This window comes from Lepisosteus oculatus, chromosome 9 (assembly GCF_040954835.1).
Source record: "Lepisosteus oculatus isolate fLepOcu1 chromosome 9, fLepOcu1.hap2, whole genome shotgun sequence".
Lineage (NCBI taxonomy): Eukaryota > Metazoa > Chordata > Actinopteri > Semionotiformes > Lepisosteidae > Lepisosteus > Lepisosteus oculatus.
The window spans coordinates 35,483,823-35,505,980 of NC_090704.1; the positions used below are offsets into that span (position 1 = coordinate 35,483,823).

The following is a 22,158-nucleotide window of genomic DNA, read 5'->3' on the forward strand; positions in this document are numbered from 1 at the left end:
TTCTCACATTCAGGAAACCAGTAAGGAGTCTCAATTTTTACACTAGAATCTTACGCTTTGCTCCAGTCTTTGGTATCTCTGACCCCGGAGACAGTGTTGTAATAGGTTTTGGAAAGCACACAAAGTACGCGTAGTACATAAATAGACAGAAGGGCACAGATTTAGTTTCCACACCAGTTTCATAGTTTGTCATATGCTCTCCAGTTGAAGAGGTTAGTCTACAATCTTTTAAATATTGCTCGTCCTTTTACCTTCACTGTACAATGCTCGGTATTTTAGTATATCATATATTTACAATTACTGTATTTGTAATCACAATGAAATTATTTTTTTTAAAGCCTACGTTTTTGTGAGGGTAACGAGAGTTCGGCGAGGGGATACTTTGTGGAGACGCAGGAACAGGTGTAAATGTCCAGTCTCTATCGGCTAAGTAACTTATTACATTAGATCATATAAACAGTAACATTCAAAACCGCATCAGCTAGTTTAATTAGGTTCTCACATGAAATAGTTGGCTTCATATTATGCTTGATTTATTTATATTCAATTAATGTTTCGGTTATTGACACTGCACGTGCCTCGTGTAACTTTCGAGTTAATTTACTATGTATTTTCTGCATGGTGTGCTTTGAATGACATACAACGGCATGCCAAGATCCCAAAACTCACATATACTGTATAGTCTATATTAAGATCCTGTGAACTTATTCCTTTTAAAACGTTATGTTTTTTTAGAAGTCGAGTATTTACGTTTACTGTTTATAATATAAAACGATATCGATAAATGAAACGATAGACTACTATACTTCTGCTGCTACGATTACTGTGAACAACAACTCTATAGTCCTACTGTTACTGAACTGCAAATGCGGTACCACTAGAATTGTACTACTGCTATGCTACTACTGCTTCTAAAATTAATAGTAATAACAACGATGACAAGTGTACGTGAACTTGGTCCTCTGGGCGGTAAAAAGAAACTTAGGGCCAATATCGTATTTTTAAGTTCCTGGTTACATCATCAGGTTATTTTTGCTTGATTTAAATACATACAGTACTAGAACCACCCTTGCCAGATCTCTTCTTTAATCTGTCATTGAACTATAAAAGAACTGTGTACATTCAGTAACCATTCTGTAGAGTAGAAACCAATTTTAACCTACAACGTAGTGCTCCAATAATGCCCTAAAACACGGTTTATTTTCCACCCGTATCTAGATTTTTTTGCATTTTACTAACTTTCTCTCTCCTTGTAGTGTGGTTTAAAATCTGAGAGGAAACACAGCTGCAAAAATATTGACTGTTTCGTTTTAATGGACATTGGCAGATGCATTAAACTATAATTCATCGTTTCATATACAGTAATATAACTTATATTGTTACTGAGTTATAACTTTGCACGGTGTCATGTTTCGGTAGTTGTTGGCATTGTTAATCGATAATGGTTCCTAATCTTGGAAAAGCTCTGGACAACATGACTAATGACTGAAAGAACAGGAAGGCAAAATTGTACCTCACATTTCATACTAAGAGATAAATACTATGTACTTTTTAACACTCTACGTGGAGTTTCAATCGATTTTTCAAACTTCCCTACTAATGACCGTTCATATAATTAACTTCCGGTGTCACATCCGGTTTGCTAGGCAAAATATCACCAAAAACAAACTGAAAATAACAAGATTTTTATTTTAGAAATATTTTTACAGACTCAAAAGCGATGTTTATACCGTAATGTGTGGATACTGATTAATTTAGAATAAAATAATAATAGTTTTAAAAGAGTGTCTATAAATAGCAGCTTTTGGGCGCTCAATCCGCCATTTGGTGTGGAGAGCGAAAGCAGGGCTTGTGGTGCTTTGTTGGTGCGCGTAGCGTGGTTTTTTGTACTAAGTGTTACTATGGTTATTATTGGGTAGATTATCAGCTTGAAAATAACGACAGTGAAAGTACAAGTAAGTAGGGTGTCTGAGCGGGTTTGAGTTTCTAGACGGTGTGTTTTTGTTTTTTTCCTCTTGAGACAAAATGAGTTACGGTAGGCCGCCGCCCGATGTCGAGGGCATGACTTCCCTCAAAGTGGATAACCTGACCTACCGGACGTCGCCGGAGACTCTTCGGCGGGTCTTCGAGAAGTACGGCCGGGTCGGAGACGTCTACATTCCCCGGGACCGGTACACCAAGGAGAGCCGCGGCTTCGCCTTCGTCCGTTTCCACGACAAGCGGGACGCCGAAGACGCCATGGACGCCATGGACGGCGCGGTGCTGGACGGGCGGGAGCTGCGGGTGCAGATGGCCCGGTATGGCCGGCCACCGGAGTCGCACTACGGCCGGCGTGGCGGCCCGCCTCGGAGGTACAGTGGCTACGGCCGGCGGAGCAGGAGGTGAGGGCTGGGCGGTGGAGCTTCAGCGGGTTAAACGGCGCTGGCTCCGGGGCTAGATAAACCGCATTGTGGGGGAGACTCCTGGATGCAGAACAAAGAACTGCAAAGTGTAGTAACGCGCGCACACTCTGCTTTTATAGAAAACGTGGGGTGAAGTTCGACATAATCTGCATTCAGGTTACATTTTGTGGAGGGATCTTAAAGATTCTCCACTTATGTGAAGATCTCCAGTTATTGGTAGTGCTTACGGAAAGTAATCTTTCCTGATTAGGTAAGGGGCTTACACTGAGTCGCAGGGGAGCAGGTAGTCAAGTTATGTATCGCCTAGATGGCGATATTCCTTCCGTTCAAAAAGAAGCGATATTTATAGGAGGGGCCAAGATAAGGGTTTGCGGTCTTTTCTTTTTGCAGTCCTCGCCGCCGTAGACGCAGCCGGTCCCGAAGCAGAAGCCGTTCCCGATCTCGCAGCCGATCCCGCTATAGCAGATCCCGCTCCCGCTCCTATTCCCGGTCCCGATCCCGCTCCAAATCCCGCTCTCCACGGAGGAGCAAGTCCAAGTCCGTGTCCAGATCCCGCTCCAGGTCCAAGTCCCGTTCCCGGTCCAGAAGTCGCACGCCGCCCTCCAACAGAGACTCCAAGTCCAGATCGAGGTCGAAGAGTGTGCCCAAGTCCCCAGAGGAGGAAGGAGCGGTTTCCTCGTGAAGTTATGGTAAGTGCAGCTGAATGAGTACATTCGTTGGCATTGGGGCATGTGAGTGAGCAGCAGCAGTAGGGCAGCATGTATTTAACACGATTGTACTGTTAATGGTAAGGGGGTAGCTGTTGAGGGAGGGTGTTGGGAGTATGGCATCCTTATGGTTTGCTTCAAGCATGATTTAAAAAGCTGTTCTATAATAGTAGTCTTTCTCCAGCCTTTTGTATCGGTTATGTGACACTTCTGCCTAAAAGGCAAGACTGAGAAGAAACTTTCTGGAAGAAACCCAAAAGGTTTTGAATTTTCTTGCTTTGTGATGTTAACTGAAGGTGCAATAGATTGGAGAAAGCTACTTGACCTGTACATTTCTGAACTTGCCGTAGTTTGTATAATGAATATACAACTTGCATCACTTTGATGTAATTTTTGAAAATTGTTCAGTTTCGGCAACTTGTATTTGTACATGAAGTAAATATTTTGCAGTTAAGACTGGTACGGAAGTAAAATATATTCACCAAAAATGTGGAATTTTCTCCTCCAAGCTGCTGTTTCCTGTTTGCAAAAGTGGAGTTTGGGGCAGTTTGTGCAGTTAGAGGTTGTGTGATCCGCCCAGGGGCCGCCTCCTGCTGTTGGGGTATGCTTTGGAGCAGGTCGGTCACAGTCAGTAATGAGGTGGTGTTGAGGTACGTCTGCAGGACAATGGAGAGGAGCCTTGCATTGTCCTCCAGGTCATGCGGTCATGACTGTGGGCTCACACACTAAAGCAGGAGAGTGAAAAGGTTTGTGCGCCTATTTGTTCATGTCAGGGACATAAAGGTCAAACTATTGTTTAAGTAAAATTTGCACTTTCCCCAAGACTTTTTCTAAACATTGGACTTAATGTATAAAATCCCTTTACAGTAAAAATACAAACCTATGAATTCTTTGGTTGCCTTTCCTACATCTATAGGCTGGTTATGGTGCTGGTTCTACACAAGCACTGAATTTTCTTGTCTAAGCCCTACATTTATCAGTAACTTAGACATTGGCATGGCTGAGGAGTGTCTACCACCTCACTTGCAAACTTGAAGGTAACGGCAAACTAAATGATGACTTCTGCAGTTAAACTGAGTTAGTCTTTGAATGTATAGTGATTTTTAAGTTTAATGTACAGTATTAGATAGTGCCTCTGAAGTAAAGGTAGTCAGCCATAACGCTTCTCTTGCCTTTGCTGCTTGCTCACCCCTTTCTCTTTCTTTCTAGATTGTTCACGTGAATGACCGATCCCACTGAGGACACCCCATCGAAAGTAAAGGTCTCAGGCTGAGGACCCCCCTTTCCCCAAGAGAAATTTGCTGGCTAAAAGGTTATTATTGTAAATTAGTTTCCAAGGTTTTAAAGGAGTTTCTTTTGCTTTGAGTTGCCTAGAATAACGAGGCTGATTTTTATTTTGTGCCATGTTTTCCAATTTCTTGTAATTCACTGAATAGGAAGAACGTCAGATACTTTATGGGCTTGTAAGTGAGGTAATTTGTTTTTCTGTTTTAATGTGATGCAGTGCTGAGGCTTTTTGTATATAGTTTTGAGTATAAACACGTGGCCCAGGGAGCATATGGTAGTCTAAAAATGCTATTTTCCAATTTTGGCTTTGCAGAATAAATTTGGATATTTCTAACATTTAGGTGCTCTTATTAGCACACATTTTTCTCCAGAAAGAGCCAGGAGAGAGCTGATTTTTCTCAAATTAGGATTTACCAATATTGAGTAGCTCAGTTTAAATGAATCCGGCACTGATTTAATGAATTGCATCTTTGTAAATGACAGTTTTTCTTATTGTGATTCTAATCTTTTCTCTTGTGTATTTTTTGTGCACTAGGCGCAGTTGTGTAGCAGTTGAGTATTGCTGGTTAGCTGTTAAGGTGGCGTGTTGCAGTGCAGAGTGCTTGGCTGTTTCCAGTTTTCTCCCGATTGCTCCAGTGTAACGATGCCTTGGCGTGCTGATGCATAAAAGGGCTGCTGCAGATTTTTTCTTTTCTAAAATGCCGGTCTGCTGCACCATGGGTCATCCCCCCAACTCCCCACCCCTCATTTAGATAATTTTAATTGGAGCATACAGTGAGCACATCTTGCCATTCTTATACACACCTTATGGTTTTTCAGTAATGGTAACTTGTAAAACTGAGAAATGTATTTTAATTGCATTCTATACATTGTTCTTGGTGCATTCCCTTGTAATTCTTTTGCTATGATGTATTCTGTACTGATAACCACTCATGTGAATGCTATTAAAATTCTTTTGGTGTAATGGTTTTTTTACCTTATTTTTGTTTCTTGCATGAATGCTGGTAATTGTGGGGGGGTTCCACAAACAATACACATGTAGAAGACCATACCGTTCCAGTCATTAAAAGTTTGCTCAAAACTACAACCCGAGTAGTTTGTTTAGACTGTGTTTCTGTAGCTAAGTGTTCATACATCCTAAACTTTAATTCCACAGAAAAGGGAGTATGATTTATAGTATTTGATTAAAATTTATGCAAGCTGTTAAATTTTAGATGCTTTTCCAGGTTTGGTTCATCTGTTTTTTTAGAACCCAGTTACTTCTGCGGTTGATGTGAATAACCTACTTCCAATAGTTTTTGTGCTAAAAATAGTTCTGCAGGCTTTTCTTCTAGGATATTCCAGTTTAGGATTTGGGATCCTAAGTCTTAGTATTTCCCTCCTTAATGCTGTTGAATAGCATTACCAATTTGGACCTGGAATTGATCTGTTGGATGCAAATACAAATCTCATTTTAACTGGACTAGTAGGATTACATTTTTATTGGTGGGATTAATGTTACATGAAATTGCACTTCAGTGAACAAAGGAATTACAGCAAGTTATTCAAAAGGCCTTTTGAAGTTGGAATGAAGAAGGAATTGGTGGTAGTCAAATTGGATTGTGATCTACCTGTACAGTAGATAACCATAAAAACTGGAGTTCTTGCCAAGTTTTAGTGTACAACTTTATTGCAGAGACATGCAAGTTTTTAATATGTACAGCATTTACATTATATGAAGTACAGGGTTTCAAATACCATAATGTAAACTTAATCTGTAAGTTTGTAATGTGCTGACCTGCACAATATTAAACTAGCCTTTTCAGTTGTATTAAGCAGTTTTACTAAGCAAGAAAAATTGCAATGACTGGAAAAGGCTGTATACTATTCCATGCCGTCATCTTAGTCAGTAGTAGAGATTAGCATATGGGGCTCTTGCCTTTTAATTAGCCTAAATGTTTGGCTGGACATTATTTCACCTGGACTTTGTGAAATGTCCATTTTCTTTAATGGTTACACCTGGAAATCCCTTGGGGAAGGGGAGATGGTACCAGCCAAATTAACATGCTTGGACTTGCTTATGCTTAATGAAGTAGTCATTCTCCTTGTGCTTCAAGCAGAAATGTTTCAAATTATCACCCAGTACTTTTGTCTGTGTGATTTGCTTCTCCCATATAAATAGTACAATTTATTATAAAAATCAAATATAAATAACTACTGCAAGTCTCCATTAACCCAGGATGACAACCACAGAGAAGAATAGCCCTTCAATAAATCTCTCCCAACTATAACTAATCAAATCTTAAGAATCTAAGGGAAGATGCTTAGAGGTTTGGGGTGGTTCTGAACTAAACTTGTAAGGAAATTCGGATGCTGGAACCTGCTTGTGCTTATTTTTTGTATAGCATTTTTGCCTATACAGTAAATGTATCTATTCCTGACTTCTTGTACCCCATCATTTCCCTAGACGTGATGAAGAGAAACCTTTATTAATTTAGACATACAACATACACCTGTAGGTATTTGAAACTAATTCCAGCAAACTAATATTAAGATTAATTCTTACACAAAGTGCTCATAGTATTCTTTATGCTTACACTAAATGAGTAGGTTTGTATTTGGCAGGACAGTGTAGATGAGGTCCATCTGTTTCCACATGTAATTTCAGCATCACTATTTCAAGGCTCCTTCATAGTGATGATCATCATTTGCACAGTGTGGTTTCCGGGCAGGTTTGACCCTGCCAAGCACTGTTTATCAGCATGAAATGCTTCTGGAGGAATGTGAACACACTGCAGGTTCCACTTGCGGAGGAGAACTTCTATGGACCAATCTGCACTACAAAAAAAAGTTGGTATTCACACAAGGCTGCAGTTTGGGCATGCTGGCTAAGAGACAGGTCACTAGTACTTAGTCATTAGTAACCAGGCTTTAATGAGGTAAAACTGGAACCAAGTTAGCCATCGTACACAAGAGGGTAACCAAAATAAACCAGTCACTGAATAAAACAAAAGCAGGTTTTGGAGGGGGGCTATTCTGCAAAACAATTATGTAAAAAATGCAATTCAACAATGCTTTCACATTGCACTGTACAGTATACTTCTATAAACCCTCACCTTCGCTCTTGGTATGTCATCCAGAACTGTGCCCGATTGCTCCTCCTTAATAGGAAGGAGATGGTCACAAGGACATCTTCAAAGTCTGCAGAGGAAACGCAAACATTCTAGTGATATCTATATAAATCATTTCAATACACGGGAGGCTGTAATTTTTTATTCTTAATATTATCTTACTTAGAGATAGTATAGTCAAGGGTTGTCCTCAAGGGTCAGAGGATTTGTCTTTTCATTCCATTTCTGATCTTACTTAAAATGAACGAATTGTCTGGTATTAAATTTTTCACATGCATTGCCAGTACCTCCTAAGCAAAGCAGGATTCATGGATCATCAATTAATGGGAGTTCAATTTAAAAAGTCAACTCCTGTGGAACCACTAACCCTTCCTGAGTGTCAGATTGTGGTACTTCATCCAAAATGAAATACAAATCGGAACCATCTCTAGCAAAGAAATATCACACCAAAAATGATTAAAGAAAATGAATTTCTTAGGTCTTGAACATGAGAGTTGGCAGAGCCAACATAAAAATTTTTAACATCCTAAAAGCTAGTCAAGAAGGTCTACTTGTGGCTCACAGACTAAACAACACAAGGGCACAAGCAGAATTGGACCGCAGGTGTATCTGGAATAAACAAAAGCATTTCCCCCTTACATTTTCTCCAGCTTTTCTCCTTTAAGACACAGATGAAATACTGAAACTGATGACGTGTCATTACTACAAGTCATGTGCTCTGTTATATCCTTGTGAAAAGGGGGGGGTGGAGAAAGAAACCAGGACAGGCATGCTCCCAAAAAACCGCAGGCTCACCCTCCGGCTCGTAGAAGACATCGGATCCGAGGATGACGTCCAGCGGAGGCAGGAGCAGCATGTCCGGAGATATCCTCCCCCAGGTGAGCCCCATCACACGCATGTCCGACAGGCCGTTGGCCTCACAGCTCCGCCGGCAGTTTTCCAGGCACTGCGGCCGCTCCGCGTCATCCGAGAGGATCACGTGCGCCCCGCACTTCGCTGCCACCACCCCCGGCAGGCTCACCCCCGATCCGATCTGCAGAACCAGACAGCCTGGTCAGGACGGCAGCAGGGACGCAGTGCGGTCAGTTTCAATGACATCGAGGCACTACAAAGCTCAGGCCGCAGGCGCTGGCCGAAGGACATTGACCTTGGTAGCGAAGTCCATCACTTGCAGCATTTGGAGAAGGAGTAACCACATTTTCCCTGTTGTGCTACAGATCACATTAATTAAAGCTGTACGAACTACATCTTTAATCGAAAACAAAAGGATCAAGAGATGGCGTCACCCAAGTGTGACAGGGGTCTCCGAAAACTAAAAGGAAGTCCAGTCGGGACCACAGAGTAGGAAACACTTCCTTAAACAACCAATAGTGGGGGTCTGGTGTCAAGTGTGACTGAGGCCAAAACCCTAGGCTTCAAGAAATGGGTGTGGATAAAATTTTAGATCCTGCTGGCTATTAAAATATTAAATAAGCACGATGGGCTGAATGACCCCCTCATGCTTGTTTGCAACCTTCTAACCTTATCTCTGTCCCCACATGGCAGCATGGGAAAAGACAATGGGTATATAGTTTATTTGTGATTTGTGCCCGAATTTTATTGTTGCCTTGGTTCAGTGAATGATGGGAACGCAGGGCCTACTATATCCATACAGCAGGGCAGGACCCATAAAAGCACTGTACTCTTCATACCAGTGTACATCCGCTTAGCAAAGAGCAAAGAGTTCGATTTCAAGCACTCGTTTCATGCAACGGCGCCAAGCCGCAGTCTCTTCGTAAGCTGCAGCGCTCTGATTCCTGAGGCCTCACGTCATTCAGCAGATTCTAAAGGACTTGCCTCCAGCACATCCTTCCCCCCGAGCTCCTCTTTGTGCCCCCAGACGTACTGCGCCAGCACGACCGCGCAGGGCCACACGTACATCCCATACTGGGGGTCCACGACCTGCAAGAGATTCGCAGAAACGGTGGCTGATTCTTCAGAGGGCTAATGGAGGTCAGCTCCTGACCCCTCACACACCACATACAGCCTAGCATGGGAGTCGGGACGATGCCTCAAATCTAGAACTGGACAGTGTCCCCAGCTTCAAGTGAACAGATCTATTAAGGAGCTTATGCCTTAAAATGCTACCCAATACGTACACACTCCTACCCACCAGTGCTACTCTAGAGATTAATGATAGTATAAGTTTCGCCATTTTATTTTAAAAGTTTTTTTAATTATCAGATTTCTCTGCTAAGGAAGGTCAACTGCTAGCAGACAGCCCCCTACTGTGGATATAAAAACATACTCTGCCCATATACCAAAATTGGAACATGTTGTTTTTGACAAATTAGTAACTGTTAGAATGGTATAATTTAAACACCTGTATTAAATCCATCGTACATTATTTATTTCTTACTAAGTTACTAAACACTATACAGTACTTGTTTTCCTTGTGCTGTTTCATTTCTGGGTTCAAATCCCAGGTGGGATGGTGTTGCAGCCTTGAGCAAGGTACTTCACTCAGATTACTTCCGAATATATACATATATGATGTATAAATAGTTGCTATCGGTAACAAAACATTCAAGTAAACGATAGAAGTCAAGACTTGGTATTGCCGTTAGGTTAACATCAAGGTAATGTGACATTGACTACCCAATTGCGTTGTATTACTTGAATCACATATTTAAGAAATGAAAAAATTAACACATTTTAACATAGTAACCTCAGGTATGGAAACAATCAAGGACTGTGATTCAGTCTGTCCCTCGTCTTCGAACTTAAATTGCTTCAGTCCAGTCCTCAACTCCTCCGCCTCGCTCATTCTACTATTAAACTAACTACAGCAACTACGGAAACATCATGCCCTCACTATCACCTCAGAAGAAACAGATGAGCAACTACGACAATTAAAATACAGCAGTTATAGTGGAAGATCAGTGAAGTCTACAGCGATAGTAGAAGGTAGACATCACTGCTGGGGGAAACTAGGAGTCCGCGTTCCAACAATTCAACTTCACTTCCGCCCCATCTCTCGCGGTTACGCCTGCGCACACCGCTCACACCTAAAACATTATTTATAGATGTAATAGAACATGCAACTACGCAAACTTAGGGTACTTTATATTACCAGGATAATATCTGGCACTGTGCGTTCTTCTGGCTACAGCACGATAAAAATGATGTAATGAACGTATAGCCTATTGTTATCACTTTTTAATTGTTCCTTTTAAGTTGTGTGATCTTCCCCAGTCAAAAAGAAAAACTATTATATATATATATGGAAAAGAAATACACAATAATTATATAAAATGACATATGAGCGTTCCTTATTCTCAACATGGCGAGTCAGGAAACTGGATATTATTTAGCCGACACTAACGCACTTTTTTCTTAAAGGAGCTTCCCGCGACAACCAACCTTTACAATGAGAGTTCAGATGAGCCCGCGGTGGCGGAGGCGGGGACTCTGTCTCGTCCAATCAAATCGCCAGGCCAAGCTTCCAACCACGAGCGTTTACTAATCAACAACCACTTTCGGTCACGAGGGCGGAGCGGGAGGGAGTGCGCGTGCTTGGTTTCAACTCCAAGCAGCGAGTGTGGTGGCGTGAAATTTCTAGAAATGAAGGGTCTTGGGTTTTAAAACTGTGGCTCGGTGCCGGAGTAAAAGGTTCGACTTCTGCGAACACGATAAAAAAAAGTGTTCGCAGACGCTGTATCTTCGTCTTAGGCTGTTTGTTGTTCATTAGTTTATTCTAAGCACAGTGTCAATAAAGCAGTATCACTTTGCTACAGTCCGGTTCTTTTGTCGCAGGGAAGAAATGAACCATAAAAGTAAGAAGCGGATTAAAGAGGCGAAAAAGAGCGCCAGACCCGAACTGAAGGACTCATTAGACTGGACGAAACATGGGTACTACGAGAATTTCGATTTATCACACCGGACAGTCAAGGTAACCCCCTAGCGACGTGTTTCTCCGTATGGGATGTAACCGAGTAAGTGAGAAGTTGGGGATGAGAGACGTGCGCTTGTGCTCGTCCCGGCAACACTTTCTGGAGGACGTGCGGAGGCGCACAATTACGTGTGTAACTAGCTCGCCTCCCTAGTCATCAACCAGCCCAACTCTTCTTTCTCCCCCTTTTATAAAGCGCTTAGGTTCAGAGTAATACTGCTTTTAAAACTAGCGAAAGTTCTTCCTTTATTTTTGCTGCGCCCCTCTGCTCCTGAGTGATGCCCCGTGATTATTTTTTAAAGTCACCAAGCCCTTGCCAAGAAGCTTTCTTCGGCCATGTGGTTAGCTCGTTAGACTGTCTTGAACTAGGCTCAGGACTGAATTGGCCACCCGTGCGCATCTGGTTGGAACAGGTAGCGGACGTGTCTTTCGCAGAGCCGCCCGATCGACGTCTAAGATCAGAGCTAGGCGGGATGTTTATATTTTTCGGTGGCAAAACCTTCATACTTGGCATTTGGGTAACTTAATCGTAATTCAAAATGTGTGCGGTTGATCCCGAGAAATGTGTTGTTAAACGTTTCCTGGTGTGTCTTGCTCTTCAGGAGCAAGATTGAGATTAAATTTGTTTGAGGGCTTCAGTTCAAATATCTAATTTGCTAACTTGAAATCGATACCACAGACTCGATCTCGCCTCCTAAAAGAGGATTATTGCCAGAATTATAATTAAGACAGATATTCTCCAAACCGATTATTCAGTATGGTTCCCATCTTGTGTATTCTTCAGTGGGTGTTGCAAATGTCATGTGAATCTTCAATTAATTGCTACTGTTAAAGAGTATACTGTATATCAGGGTGGCCTTCCTTTGTACAGCGCCACAAGACAGCAGGTTTTAATGGGTCACCCTTAAATCATGAGTTCCTCAGCAGCTTTGACCACTGAAGCTGGTGATGTGGTACATGTTATGTAATTTAATGATCTCTGTGAAATGCAAATACTGATGCCCTATAGTTTCAGGAACACTGAGAAACATTTGGTAATTCCTGGATTAATGGAATCAGTTCACTCGATTAACATGTTCAAACCAGCCCAACTCACATGTGACCCACATGTGATGCTGAAGTGGTCAAAAGAGAGCATTTTACCATTTATGTGCCAATATTCTTAGATTACACATGGAACAAAAGGACCTTAACTACCTGTGAGCTGAAACTCTTAGAAGCTCCCCATTTGCAAAGCTGAAAATTTCATCCTTTTGTGGTCAATTAGTATAGGAGAAATTGTTTCTCTAGTTTGAACACTTCTTCTGAATACCTTTTTATGTGTTACCATAGGATTTTTTATAGACCTGTTGTCCTTGAGAGTTTTTTTAAATTGGTGTCAAGCCAAGAAAAGTTTGTAATGAAACAAACCTCCCTTCTTGCATGCAAAGATATAACAGGTTTTAACAGGAGCAGTGAGTGGTTCCCTTGGCCCTCTGTGCCTGGCCTAGCAGTCAGGTGCTGGAGAGTTTATGCTGGCGATGCAGAGGAGATGCCCTGCTCATGTCTTGCACATACTGTACTCCAGCAGCACTGCACACTTAACACAGTCTCCTGGTGGGGGCGGCTATTAATACACAGAAACAGCAGAGCCAGCGGGCTAGAGAGGTCTGGCAGTAAACAAGTTCTGTTTGCTGTCTGTTGCAGAAGTAACATGATTTTGCTCTTAAAATTAGTTGAGTGAGGCTGTGAGTGGAAACATTGACACAGGCCCCTGAGACTCTGATTAGGGCTGTTTCTGTTCTTGAGCAGTTTAGGCTTGGAACAGGATACTGGTCCTATAGTGTAGGGATTTCTGGTATTAGACTTTTGTAGAAAGGAACTTTAATGTGTTATTTTGTCTGTGACAAAGATTTTAATTCTGCAAAATGTATCCACTTTTATCCGTGCCACTCTCCTAGGTATCCCCTGTAAATAACATTTTATTGATAAAATATATCTATGTAAACTTTAAATAACCTTCTGGAAACGCTTTCTGGGAATATGTACTCTTAGAGTATGAGGTTAGAAATGCCACTTTTCTATTTCACATCTGAAGCTGAAGTTCAAGGTCAAGCAAACATTTTCTGCTGCACCTGAGGGGCTTTTTCCTGAAGAATTGCGTTTTACTCAGGACCGCTTGAGTCAATCAGATATTGGTTATTTATTTTTTATTGATGAGGCATTTTGCATCATAAGCTGTAATATTTTAAATGAATTAATTTCCAGTGGTTTCAGTCCACATGTGCAGTAGCCTTAGATATAAAATTATTTTTTCCAGTGTATTTCTGTGCCCACCCTCCCCACTTTCCCCAGTTCGCACCTTGGTTCACACCAGACTTGCCTTTGGTGTTGTAGTCCCTGTGTGCATCCTCTGATATCACTGCCTGTCCCTTTTGTGTTCTCTCCAAGCTGTGCAAAATCAGCAGACTTTAGCCAAGCTGTTGAGTGTTTGTGCTCTTGGAGGACTGAGCTTTGCCCGGGTACTGGGATGTATAGGTCAGCGTGTCACTGCTGTTCTCAGAACTTGTGCTAAATGTAACCCCTGCTTTATTCTAGGATAACGTGGAGAGGGTGGACAGCCGACATCTGTCTCCAGAGGAGTTCATCGAGCGCTACGAGAAGCCCTACAAGCCCGTGGTGCTGCTCAGCTGCCAGAACAACTGGCCGGGCCAGGAGAAGTGGACCCTGGAGCGTTTGAAGCGCAAATATCGCAACCAAAAGTTCAAGTGCGGGGAGGACAATGACGGCTACTCGGTCAAGATGAAGATGAAGTATTACGTGGAGTACATGGAGTCCACGCGTGACGACAGCCCCCTCTACATCTTCGACAGCAGCTACGGGGAGCACGCCAAGCGCCGCAAGCTGCTGGAGGACTACGAAGTGCCCATCTTCTTCAGGGACGACCTCTTCCAGTTCGCAGGGGAGAAGCGCAGACCACCCTACAGGTAGGAGCAGGAAGGAGGAAATGGCAGACTAGCTTTCGGGACATATCCATTGATCACATTTCAGAAGAAGAGATCCAAATTACATGGCAGGAGAATATTTTGCAAAAGGCTTTTATCATGTACTGTATGCAATTGAGGAGGAAGTTCATTCTTAGCATAATTTCCTACCAAATAACCCATTAAAATCAGTAAATAAGTAGGAAGATACTGAAAGCTTTCTGATATTTACGAAAAAACAGTTCTATGTCGTTCTTTAATTTTTCAGTTTGTTATGGTTTTATAGTTTTATATAGAATACTCAAAGGTTTTATCAGGCAAGGTTTTATTATTATAGTATCATTTTTTTTATTCTTCATGATATTGCCACCAATATCTGTGCCATGTAATGTAATCCCTGATCCCTTGTTCAGCATTGCTGCATGTACCTTGGTTTCTCTGCTGTGTGTACACACAGCCTTGAATATCAAGCTGTTTTTTGTCTGTCACGTGCAGGTGGTTTGTGATGGGCCCAGGACGCTCAGGCACCGGAATTCACATCGACCCACTGGGCACCAGTGCCTGGAATTCCTTGGTCCAAGGTCACAAGCGCTGGTGTCTCTTCCCCACCCACACCCCTCGCGAGCTCATCAAAGTGACTCGTGACGAAGGGGGAAACCAGCAGGATGAGGCCATCACCTGGTTCAGTGTCATCTACCCTCGGACTCAGCTGCCCACTTGGCCTGCTGAGTTCAAACCACTGGAGATCCTGCAAAAGCCTGGGGAGACTGTCTTTGTTCCAGGTCAGCTTGCCCATTTCAGCATACTTTTTATGCATCTGCCTTGCTGCATTGCAGAAAATATTGTATTCTTCCTAGTTTTGCCCTCAGTGCTGTATCCTGACCATGTTGATAAAACCCGGCCAATCTGAATTCCCCCATGTAAAGAGAAATGCTCAAGCTGTGTATTGATTCACTTGTTTCCTTTGTTATGGGTGTGCTCCATATTATGTAGAGCTATTGTAGTCTTTTCATGTAATTCACAATCGTACAGGACAGAGGGAATAGTGTTATTGTGGGAATTTCATCTTATGCTGTAGCAGCAACAGTTGTAATCTGCCAGTTTCTGTGACTGTAGTGTCTGAGGATCATATCTCTGAATCATTCATTGTATCAACTCAGCAATTATTCACTAATTCGATATTTATGGGTTTCCAGCTATTTTTGATTATGTATAATAGTACATACATATCTTAATACTTACACAGAAAATCTTGCTGAATCTTATTAATGTCTTGCTCCTTCCCTTTAACATGCAGGTGGCTGGTGGCATGTGGTTCTCAATCTGGACACGACAATTGCTGTCACACAGAACTTTGCTAGTACCACTAATTTCCCCATTGTGTGGCACAAGACTGTAAGAGGCAGACCCAAACTTTCGAGGAAGTGGTACAGGTAGAAATCTTTACTTGGCTTCACTTTAAGGCTGCTTACCCCATATCTGGGTTATTCCATTTTTACGTTTGAGGAGCAGGTGAAAGCAAATTCTTCGTTCAGAGTCAATTATTGATTTAAGAATGAGTTAATCGAGTGATGAGGTTTATATAAATCTTTTTTTCTTATGATTTCATTAGAGGCATAGCCATTACAGAGATAACTTGACATCTCTGTTTCTGTGCCAGGATCCTGAAGCAAGAACGCCCGGAGCTGGCTGCGTTAGCAGACTCTGTAGATCTGCAGGAGTCGACGGGCATTGCCTCAGACAGCTCCAGCGACTCGTCTTCCTCCTCATCCTCCAGCTCCTCTGACTCAGACTCTCAAGTAAGACGTCTTAGGGGATAGCGCATCATCCCTCAGCTCAGCACTGACAGACTCCACGGACTCCTACTGAAAGTAGTAGTGAAATCCAAATTGAGTTAACACGGAGAGTGCATTGATAGGAGCGATCATTTTCATGAGCATTTGAAGCCTTGGTATTGCAATGCAAAAATATAATGCGAAATCATTAGCCAGTGATTAGAAACCCCTGCATCTTACAAATTTTATATGCAATTGCGGAACATCATTGAACTTCCTTTTCTGTCTTCAGACAATCATTCAGAAATTTCGAGCTCAAATTAAAAATCAACAAACATTTTTACCTTTTGTCTACACCAGAAAATTTGAAATGTGTCTTGATTCTTAAGTATTTCCTTCTGAAGCCTTAAATTTGAAGTCCTGGACTCCTCCTCTAAATTCTGATTGCATATTTTTACTTTAGATCTACTTTTCTGTCACAAAGAATTCTGACATCTAAGCACAAGAGGTGTGATTTCTACAATTTTTCACTCTCTTTAAGTTAAGGATTGGTTACATATCTTGATAGACTGCTACACTTTCATTTTGGCCAGGCCTTTATATTATTTCTTATTAATCTTGTACCTCATAATTAAGATATTTTGAGTGATACGCTAAGTATGCTTTCCCGGGATTTGTTTGCCTGCCTCCTCTTGTCATATTTGCGTTTGTGGGAAATTGTTTGAATAGTACCCAGGTTTTGTAGCCTTTATTTGTTCATGGACAAATCTTTAAAGAAAACTAGACCTGAGTTTTTAGCCTCCTACATTTCACAACAGGTGCGTAAGACCTGACTTGTGTAGAACTTTAAATATTGGACCCCCATAATGACAAACTTTTACATATTTGTGTGCATATGATGACATCTAGTGGCTGTAAGCATGTCTTGAATTGAAATATTTTTCCTTAGTCTTGAGGCTATGTTACTGGCAAACGTCATGTACAGTAGTTAATTGCTTAATAATGAAATGAACTGAGAAAAAAAATCTCCTGTCTGAATAATAAGCTATAATGAGATTAACTTGGATGAATGAAGAAATCTGCTGTTTACTTGAATGAGTGTAATAGTCACTTATCTTTTGGCTTTTGTTACTTGTTTCTAATTGTTGTTGTGTAACACTATAGAGGTGGATAACTATCTTTCTTTTTATAATATTTTAAAGGTGGTGCGCATCCATTTTTTTAGATTCAGGTTTATTTGACTATTCCTTTCATAACCCCTGATTACAGTACTGATTACAGTGATTTCAAGCAGTTTCTTTTATAATGCTCCTGTTCGGAGGATTCATAACAGCTATGCAGTAGCTTGTTGGTATGACTTGGGAAGCAGTAATGACTGATGGATGTTTTTTTCCTGCAGTGTGAGTCTGGCTCAGAGGGTGACACCATGTCGCACCGCAGAAAAAAGAGGAGGACCTGTAATATGATGGGAAATGGTGACTCAACAACTCAGGATGACTGTGTGAACAAAGAGCGCAGCTCCTCCCGGTGACACCCATGTCAGTGTTCTTTCCCCAGTCCTTCCCAGCAGGAACTATTAGGAAAAGGGGGTGTGTGCCTTCTGCCTCCCCGAGGAAAAGCAGAATCCACAAACTGCTGGAGTGCAAGGCATGCAGTTTTAAACCTATGCTTCTTACTGTTTTAATAAGAGGTTTGCCTGGAAGTTATTGTCTTATTTGTGTGACTGAACAAACCGTTGCATTTTAAGCCAGATGGAGATGAAAGTTGTAATGTCACTTAAATGTTTTTTTATATTGAAACCAATAACAAAATGAGCAAGTCTTTTTTTTTTCCTTGCACAAAAGTCTTTTTGATAGATCATCAGCGCAAAGATTTGGGGAAGTATTGTCTCCTGTGGGGATCATGTGTGTTTTACTGCACTTCGTTAAAGTTCTGCAGGAGCAGACTGGACGTAATCCTAGGGCTGAGCCACCTGCTCTGTAGTGACTTTAATCTTCACTTGATGAGCAGCTAGTCATATTTATCTGAAAATCTGGGTGGAAAACTAGCAGTTTGTAATTTGTTAACAGTGAAATCTGATCGTATTGGGTATTTGGATAGTTGTAACAGGGTTTGATCTGGAACAGAACATTCTTAAGTCTGAAAATTCGAAAAAAATGTTCATTGATAATTAACAAGAAAACTGTGTTTTGTGGGATTAATTTGTGGTCATACCGAGGCTAGAAAAAGTGGCAGGTTGCCTCTACTTCATGTGAGTGAAAGACTTGTCAAAAAATACTGAAATGTCTGTATTGTATATCATTTGCCAGATTAGATGTTTTACATTTTTTGTACCTAAGGTTGGTTTATTTAACATTGAATGGTTAAGTTTAATCATAAATACAAAATTGATTTAAAAAAAATGTAAAATACTAAAAAATGTGTGGAAAGAACTTTCCATGGCTGTATACTATCTGAAAGCTTATGTCTAAAATCGTCTGTGGAGTTGGAGCAGAAAAGGGCTGGTGCAAACACTTTGTACTGCTCTTCACTGAATTTATTTTTCTCAGTCTGATGTAGCATAGGCAGTAAGATCTAATATTCTTTGTCCTATAGCAGGCACACCCTCTGAGGTTCGTAGCAGACAGTAAGGTTTATCCTGACCTTTGATGTGCCTATCCTGGAAAACTGTTCATTAGTGCACTAGGAATAGCTTTATTGCTTAAAACTCTCATCATCAAGTTTGTAGCTGATGTTACTTCCACTGCACATCACTTTTTTTTTATCTGAGGGGTTAGTTGAACTGCAGAATTCATTGATGCCTTAAACCCAAATCTGAAACGGTTCCTGTATATACGTGGAATTTACTGTCTTCTCTGCTGCTTGACAGGGAGTCTGACAGCATCCACTGCCCAACACTAAACCATTCAAGTTCTGCTCTTAAATAGAGCTCATATCTTAATACATCTAGGTTTTTCAAGAGCAGTTAAATATAATTTGAGTGCTATAGATAATCTTGAACAGTAGCTATCAAAGAAGTAGTAGGAGCCAATGGAGCCTTAAAAACGCCACTATTTATAAGTCAGTAGTAAAAGTCAGCTTGTCAGAAATGTTAACGGTTTAAATTAAGTTGTGACAAAGACCTAACACTTGATATTTAAATAAACAAGGATTTATTTAGAATTATTTATTGTCGTAGTGCTAGAGTATGAGCAAGAAAGCTTTGTTGTTTTCACCTTGTAGTTTCCCCCATCAAACTATAAGAATTACTTATCCCTTTGTACTTTTCTATGCTGAAGGTAAGGATTTGAGGGAGTGAATAGAGTACATTGTTCTTGCACCTTTGTAATGGGTGTCTGTTTTAAGGGCACACGCCTGTTACGCACTGTTCAGGAACTGCAGAAAATAAAGCCATGGTTCGTTTTGATTACCTTAACTGTTGTGTTTAGCCTGTAAAGTGGCATTCCTACCTGACTACAATGGTTAAATTTGTGTTTTGGGCACTTTATTGCACCTGATAAAACTTGGGTTTGATGTGGTGTAAGCTTATTTAGATGGAGACCGGCAATATAAATACATAATCAGTGGAAATTGTAATAAAATTACAAAAAGTAGAGTCTTTAATTATTATTGAAGGATCTTTGTGGTATGGAGTTTGGTCTGGGAAAACAATGCACTGGATGGGTGGCTACCTATTTGAAGAAAACAAAGTCTCATTTTTTTCTTTTACTAGTTTCTTAGTTATAAAGACAAACTGTAATTTTTGTTATTATTTTGGCAAATAAAGTCATGGCCCTAGAATAACAATATAATGACTGGAGTTATCTGTAAATAGTATGGCCAGCTCTGGTCTTTGTCTACAGTCTATTGGCTTTCCTGCCAGCTAAGCTTTATTGCCCATCTTTCTGGCCTTTGGCAACTTATTGAAACTGCTCATTGCTGCTTGCCTAGGCCACGTTTAAGTAGCAATTTGAGATGCATGATCCAACATAGGTGTTTTGACTTTTATTATATTGGTAAAATAACAAATTGTAAAAAATGGAGGGATTATGTCAATCCCTAAATTTTTTTTGAGTCAGATTCCTTCTGTTGCATAATCCTAATCTTGTGTTGCATGAGCCTAAGAAAAACTAGAAAATCTTCATGATGGATATAGCCTTGCAAGGATTTGCCACACACTGGCAAGACTGGTAATCCCAAGAGAAGCCAGCTCAGTCAGTGTACAAAATCTAACTTAATATAGGTTTTGGTTATAGGAAGAAATAAAGAAGCACCTGGGTCCAACCTTTCATTATTATATACAGTAGATCAGAAACATTTTTTTTTGTTTTTTGCTTCCCATAAACATTTATGAGAGTTCTATTTTGCAATCTGTCCCCCAGATTCACTCATTGTTTAATTAATGGAAAGAATGAACATTTTAAATAATTTCCGATTGTTTTCTAGGAAACAATTACTGTATGTCTAGTGGCAGAATATTAAAATCAGTCTGACTCATTTATTATTAGTGAAAATGGTATACGTTTTTAAATCAGTGTGAAAAAAGAGCATGTACTTCTTTCACCAGTATTTGTTATACCAGAATGATGTTTTTTTCACTTTTGAATTAAAATGTAATGTGCTAGAAATGAAACTTTCTTGGTGCACCTGTTAAGTTTCATCAAACAGCCTTATGACTATTTCCCCTCAAAAAAAACATATTTAATGTTCATTTGCTATTAATACATTGAATACTGGTGTATGCTTGTTGAGCGTGCTAGATGGCTACAGTTCTATCTTATGTTTTGTTTTTTAATAAGTGCCTGTTCATGCTGAACCAATTGAAATTTCTACTTTAGAGCAGCCCTGGAAAAAAAATCTGCTAAAGGCAGTTAAGGTTAATTGTTTTTGCTACGCTTTTAATTTTTGTATACAGAATGAGTTGAAGCAATTTTCCTTGAGGTGTTTGCTACATTTTCCAAATGGTTAAAATTGTCGTAAACATTTTGAAGCTTCTAAAAATGTGGGAAAATGAAAACAGGAAGCATAAATGGCACCTGGGTTTTAAAGCATTGTTTTAATCATTGTGTGAGATGGTGCTGGTATTGTGTGCATTGGGGGGAGTTGTTCTGGCCAATGCTAATATATCAGGGAATTTGGGTAATAATAAATGAACTCCAGACAAAAACTGAAGGGTGAAAATGTAGAAAAGTCTTCTTTTTTTCCCACACTCCTGTAGCATTGAATGGATACTGTTAAGATTTGTTTCCTGGTTTGAAATGAAGTCATTGCCTTGCTGATTGTGGTGGAGATTTGGTTTTATTGAGTTTTATTATAGCTGGGTTTTAAGGGGGTATGGGTCAGTGGTGCAGCATAGCACAAACACCCAGCTCCACCTAAGGGCTTAACATTCTGTCTCCTGCCACAAATGAGTCCTCATATTTACACCTTGATTGTTTATGGAAATAGAAAAAAGAAAAATTAATAAATATTGTAACTGAAAAGGATATTTTAAAAACAGAGCACTTATTTTTGCTTGCAGAGAGAAATTGATGTATGCATAATGTGCACTGAAATTTCGCATTAGGCAAATGCACTTGAGTGCTCACTATTAAACTGGAAATTCTATACCATTATTAAAAGCTTTTTCAATGTACACCAGCTGTTGAACCACATTTAGTAACTCATCATTTACAACCAAATAATGAACATATTGATATTTCTGAGGCAAAAATCACTGTTTTTCTTAATAAAGGTATACAAAAACAAGCTTGTTAGATTGGGAAATGCCTCACATTCAGAGGTTTATGTAACAGTGTTTGAAATACAGGATTGTGCATACTGTACAATGCAGTAGTAATGTCTTATGTTTAAAAGTATTGTTTTTATTGTTTATTGTACAATCATGGTACAAAAAGAACAGTGCAAAGCATTCAGTTCCAAGTGAGGAACTGGGTTACTTGTAGCAATGCCATACATTGAATAAGGGAACAGATGAGTCTCATCCAGGTGGATGTTGCACATT

General features: G+C 40.4%; 3 protein-coding genes across 6 annotated transcripts; 2 read left to right on the forward strand and 1 right to left on the reverse strand.

Annotated features, from left to right (window-relative positions):
* Window positions 1-1,802: 1,802 nt before the first annotated feature.
* srsf2b (serine and arginine rich splicing factor 2b) lies at window positions 1,803-5,360 on the forward strand. 3 transcript variants are annotated; one of them, XR_001479498.2, is made up of 4 exons: window positions 1,803-2,381; window positions 2,793-3,091; window positions 4,319-4,421; window positions 4,932-5,360. XR_001479498.2 is itself a non-coding variant. In XM_006635099.3 (3 exons), the coding sequence occupies exons 1-2, from the start codon at window positions 2,026-2,028 to the stop codon at window positions 3,082-3,084; spliced, it is 648 nt and encodes a 215-aa protein (XP_006635162.1). In that variant the 5' UTR covers window positions 1,803-2,025; the 3' UTR covers window positions 3,085-3,091; window positions 4,319-5,360. The 3 variants fall into 3 exon arrangements, 2 of the variants coding, with proteins under 2 accessions (XP_006635162.1, XP_015212164.1); XM_006635099.3 differs by having other exon boundaries at window positions 4,319-5,360; XM_015356678.2 differs by having other exon boundaries at window positions 1,805-2,351; window positions 4,319-5,360.
* A 502-nt stretch (window positions 5,361-5,862) lies between these two features.
* Window positions 5,863-10,518, reverse strand: mettl23 (methyltransferase 23, arginine). 2 transcript variants are annotated; one of them, XM_015355967.2, is made up of 5 exons: window positions 10,214-10,518; window positions 9,343-9,447; window positions 8,302-8,539; window positions 7,492-7,576; window positions 5,863-7,208 (listed from the first exon to the last, which is right to left on the reverse strand). In XM_015355967.2, the coding sequence occupies exons 1-5, from the start codon at window positions 10,310-10,312 to the stop codon at window positions 7,133-7,135; spliced, it is 603 nt and encodes a 200-aa protein (XP_015211453.1). In that variant the 5' UTR covers window positions 10,313-10,518; the 3' UTR covers window positions 5,863-7,132. The 2 variants fall into 2 exon arrangements, with proteins under 2 accessions (XP_015211453.1, XP_006635392.2); XM_006635329.3 differs by having other exon boundaries at window positions 5,863-7,213.
* A 503-nt stretch (window positions 10,519-11,021) lies between these two features.
* jmjd6 (jumonji domain containing 6, arginine demethylase and lysine hydroxylase) lies at window positions 11,022-21,789 on the forward strand. The gene is made up of 6 exons (XM_006635100.3): window positions 11,022-11,437; window positions 14,015-14,403; window positions 14,896-15,182; window positions 15,698-15,833; window positions 16,061-16,199; window positions 17,575-21,789. Exons 1-6 carry the CDS (start codon window positions 11,309-11,311, stop codon window positions 17,704-17,706), a joined length of 1,212 nt encoding a protein of 403 aa, XP_006635163.1. The 5' UTR covers window positions 11,022-11,308; the 3' UTR covers window positions 17,707-21,789.
* The last annotated feature ends 369 nt before the right edge of the window (window positions 21,790-22,158 follow it).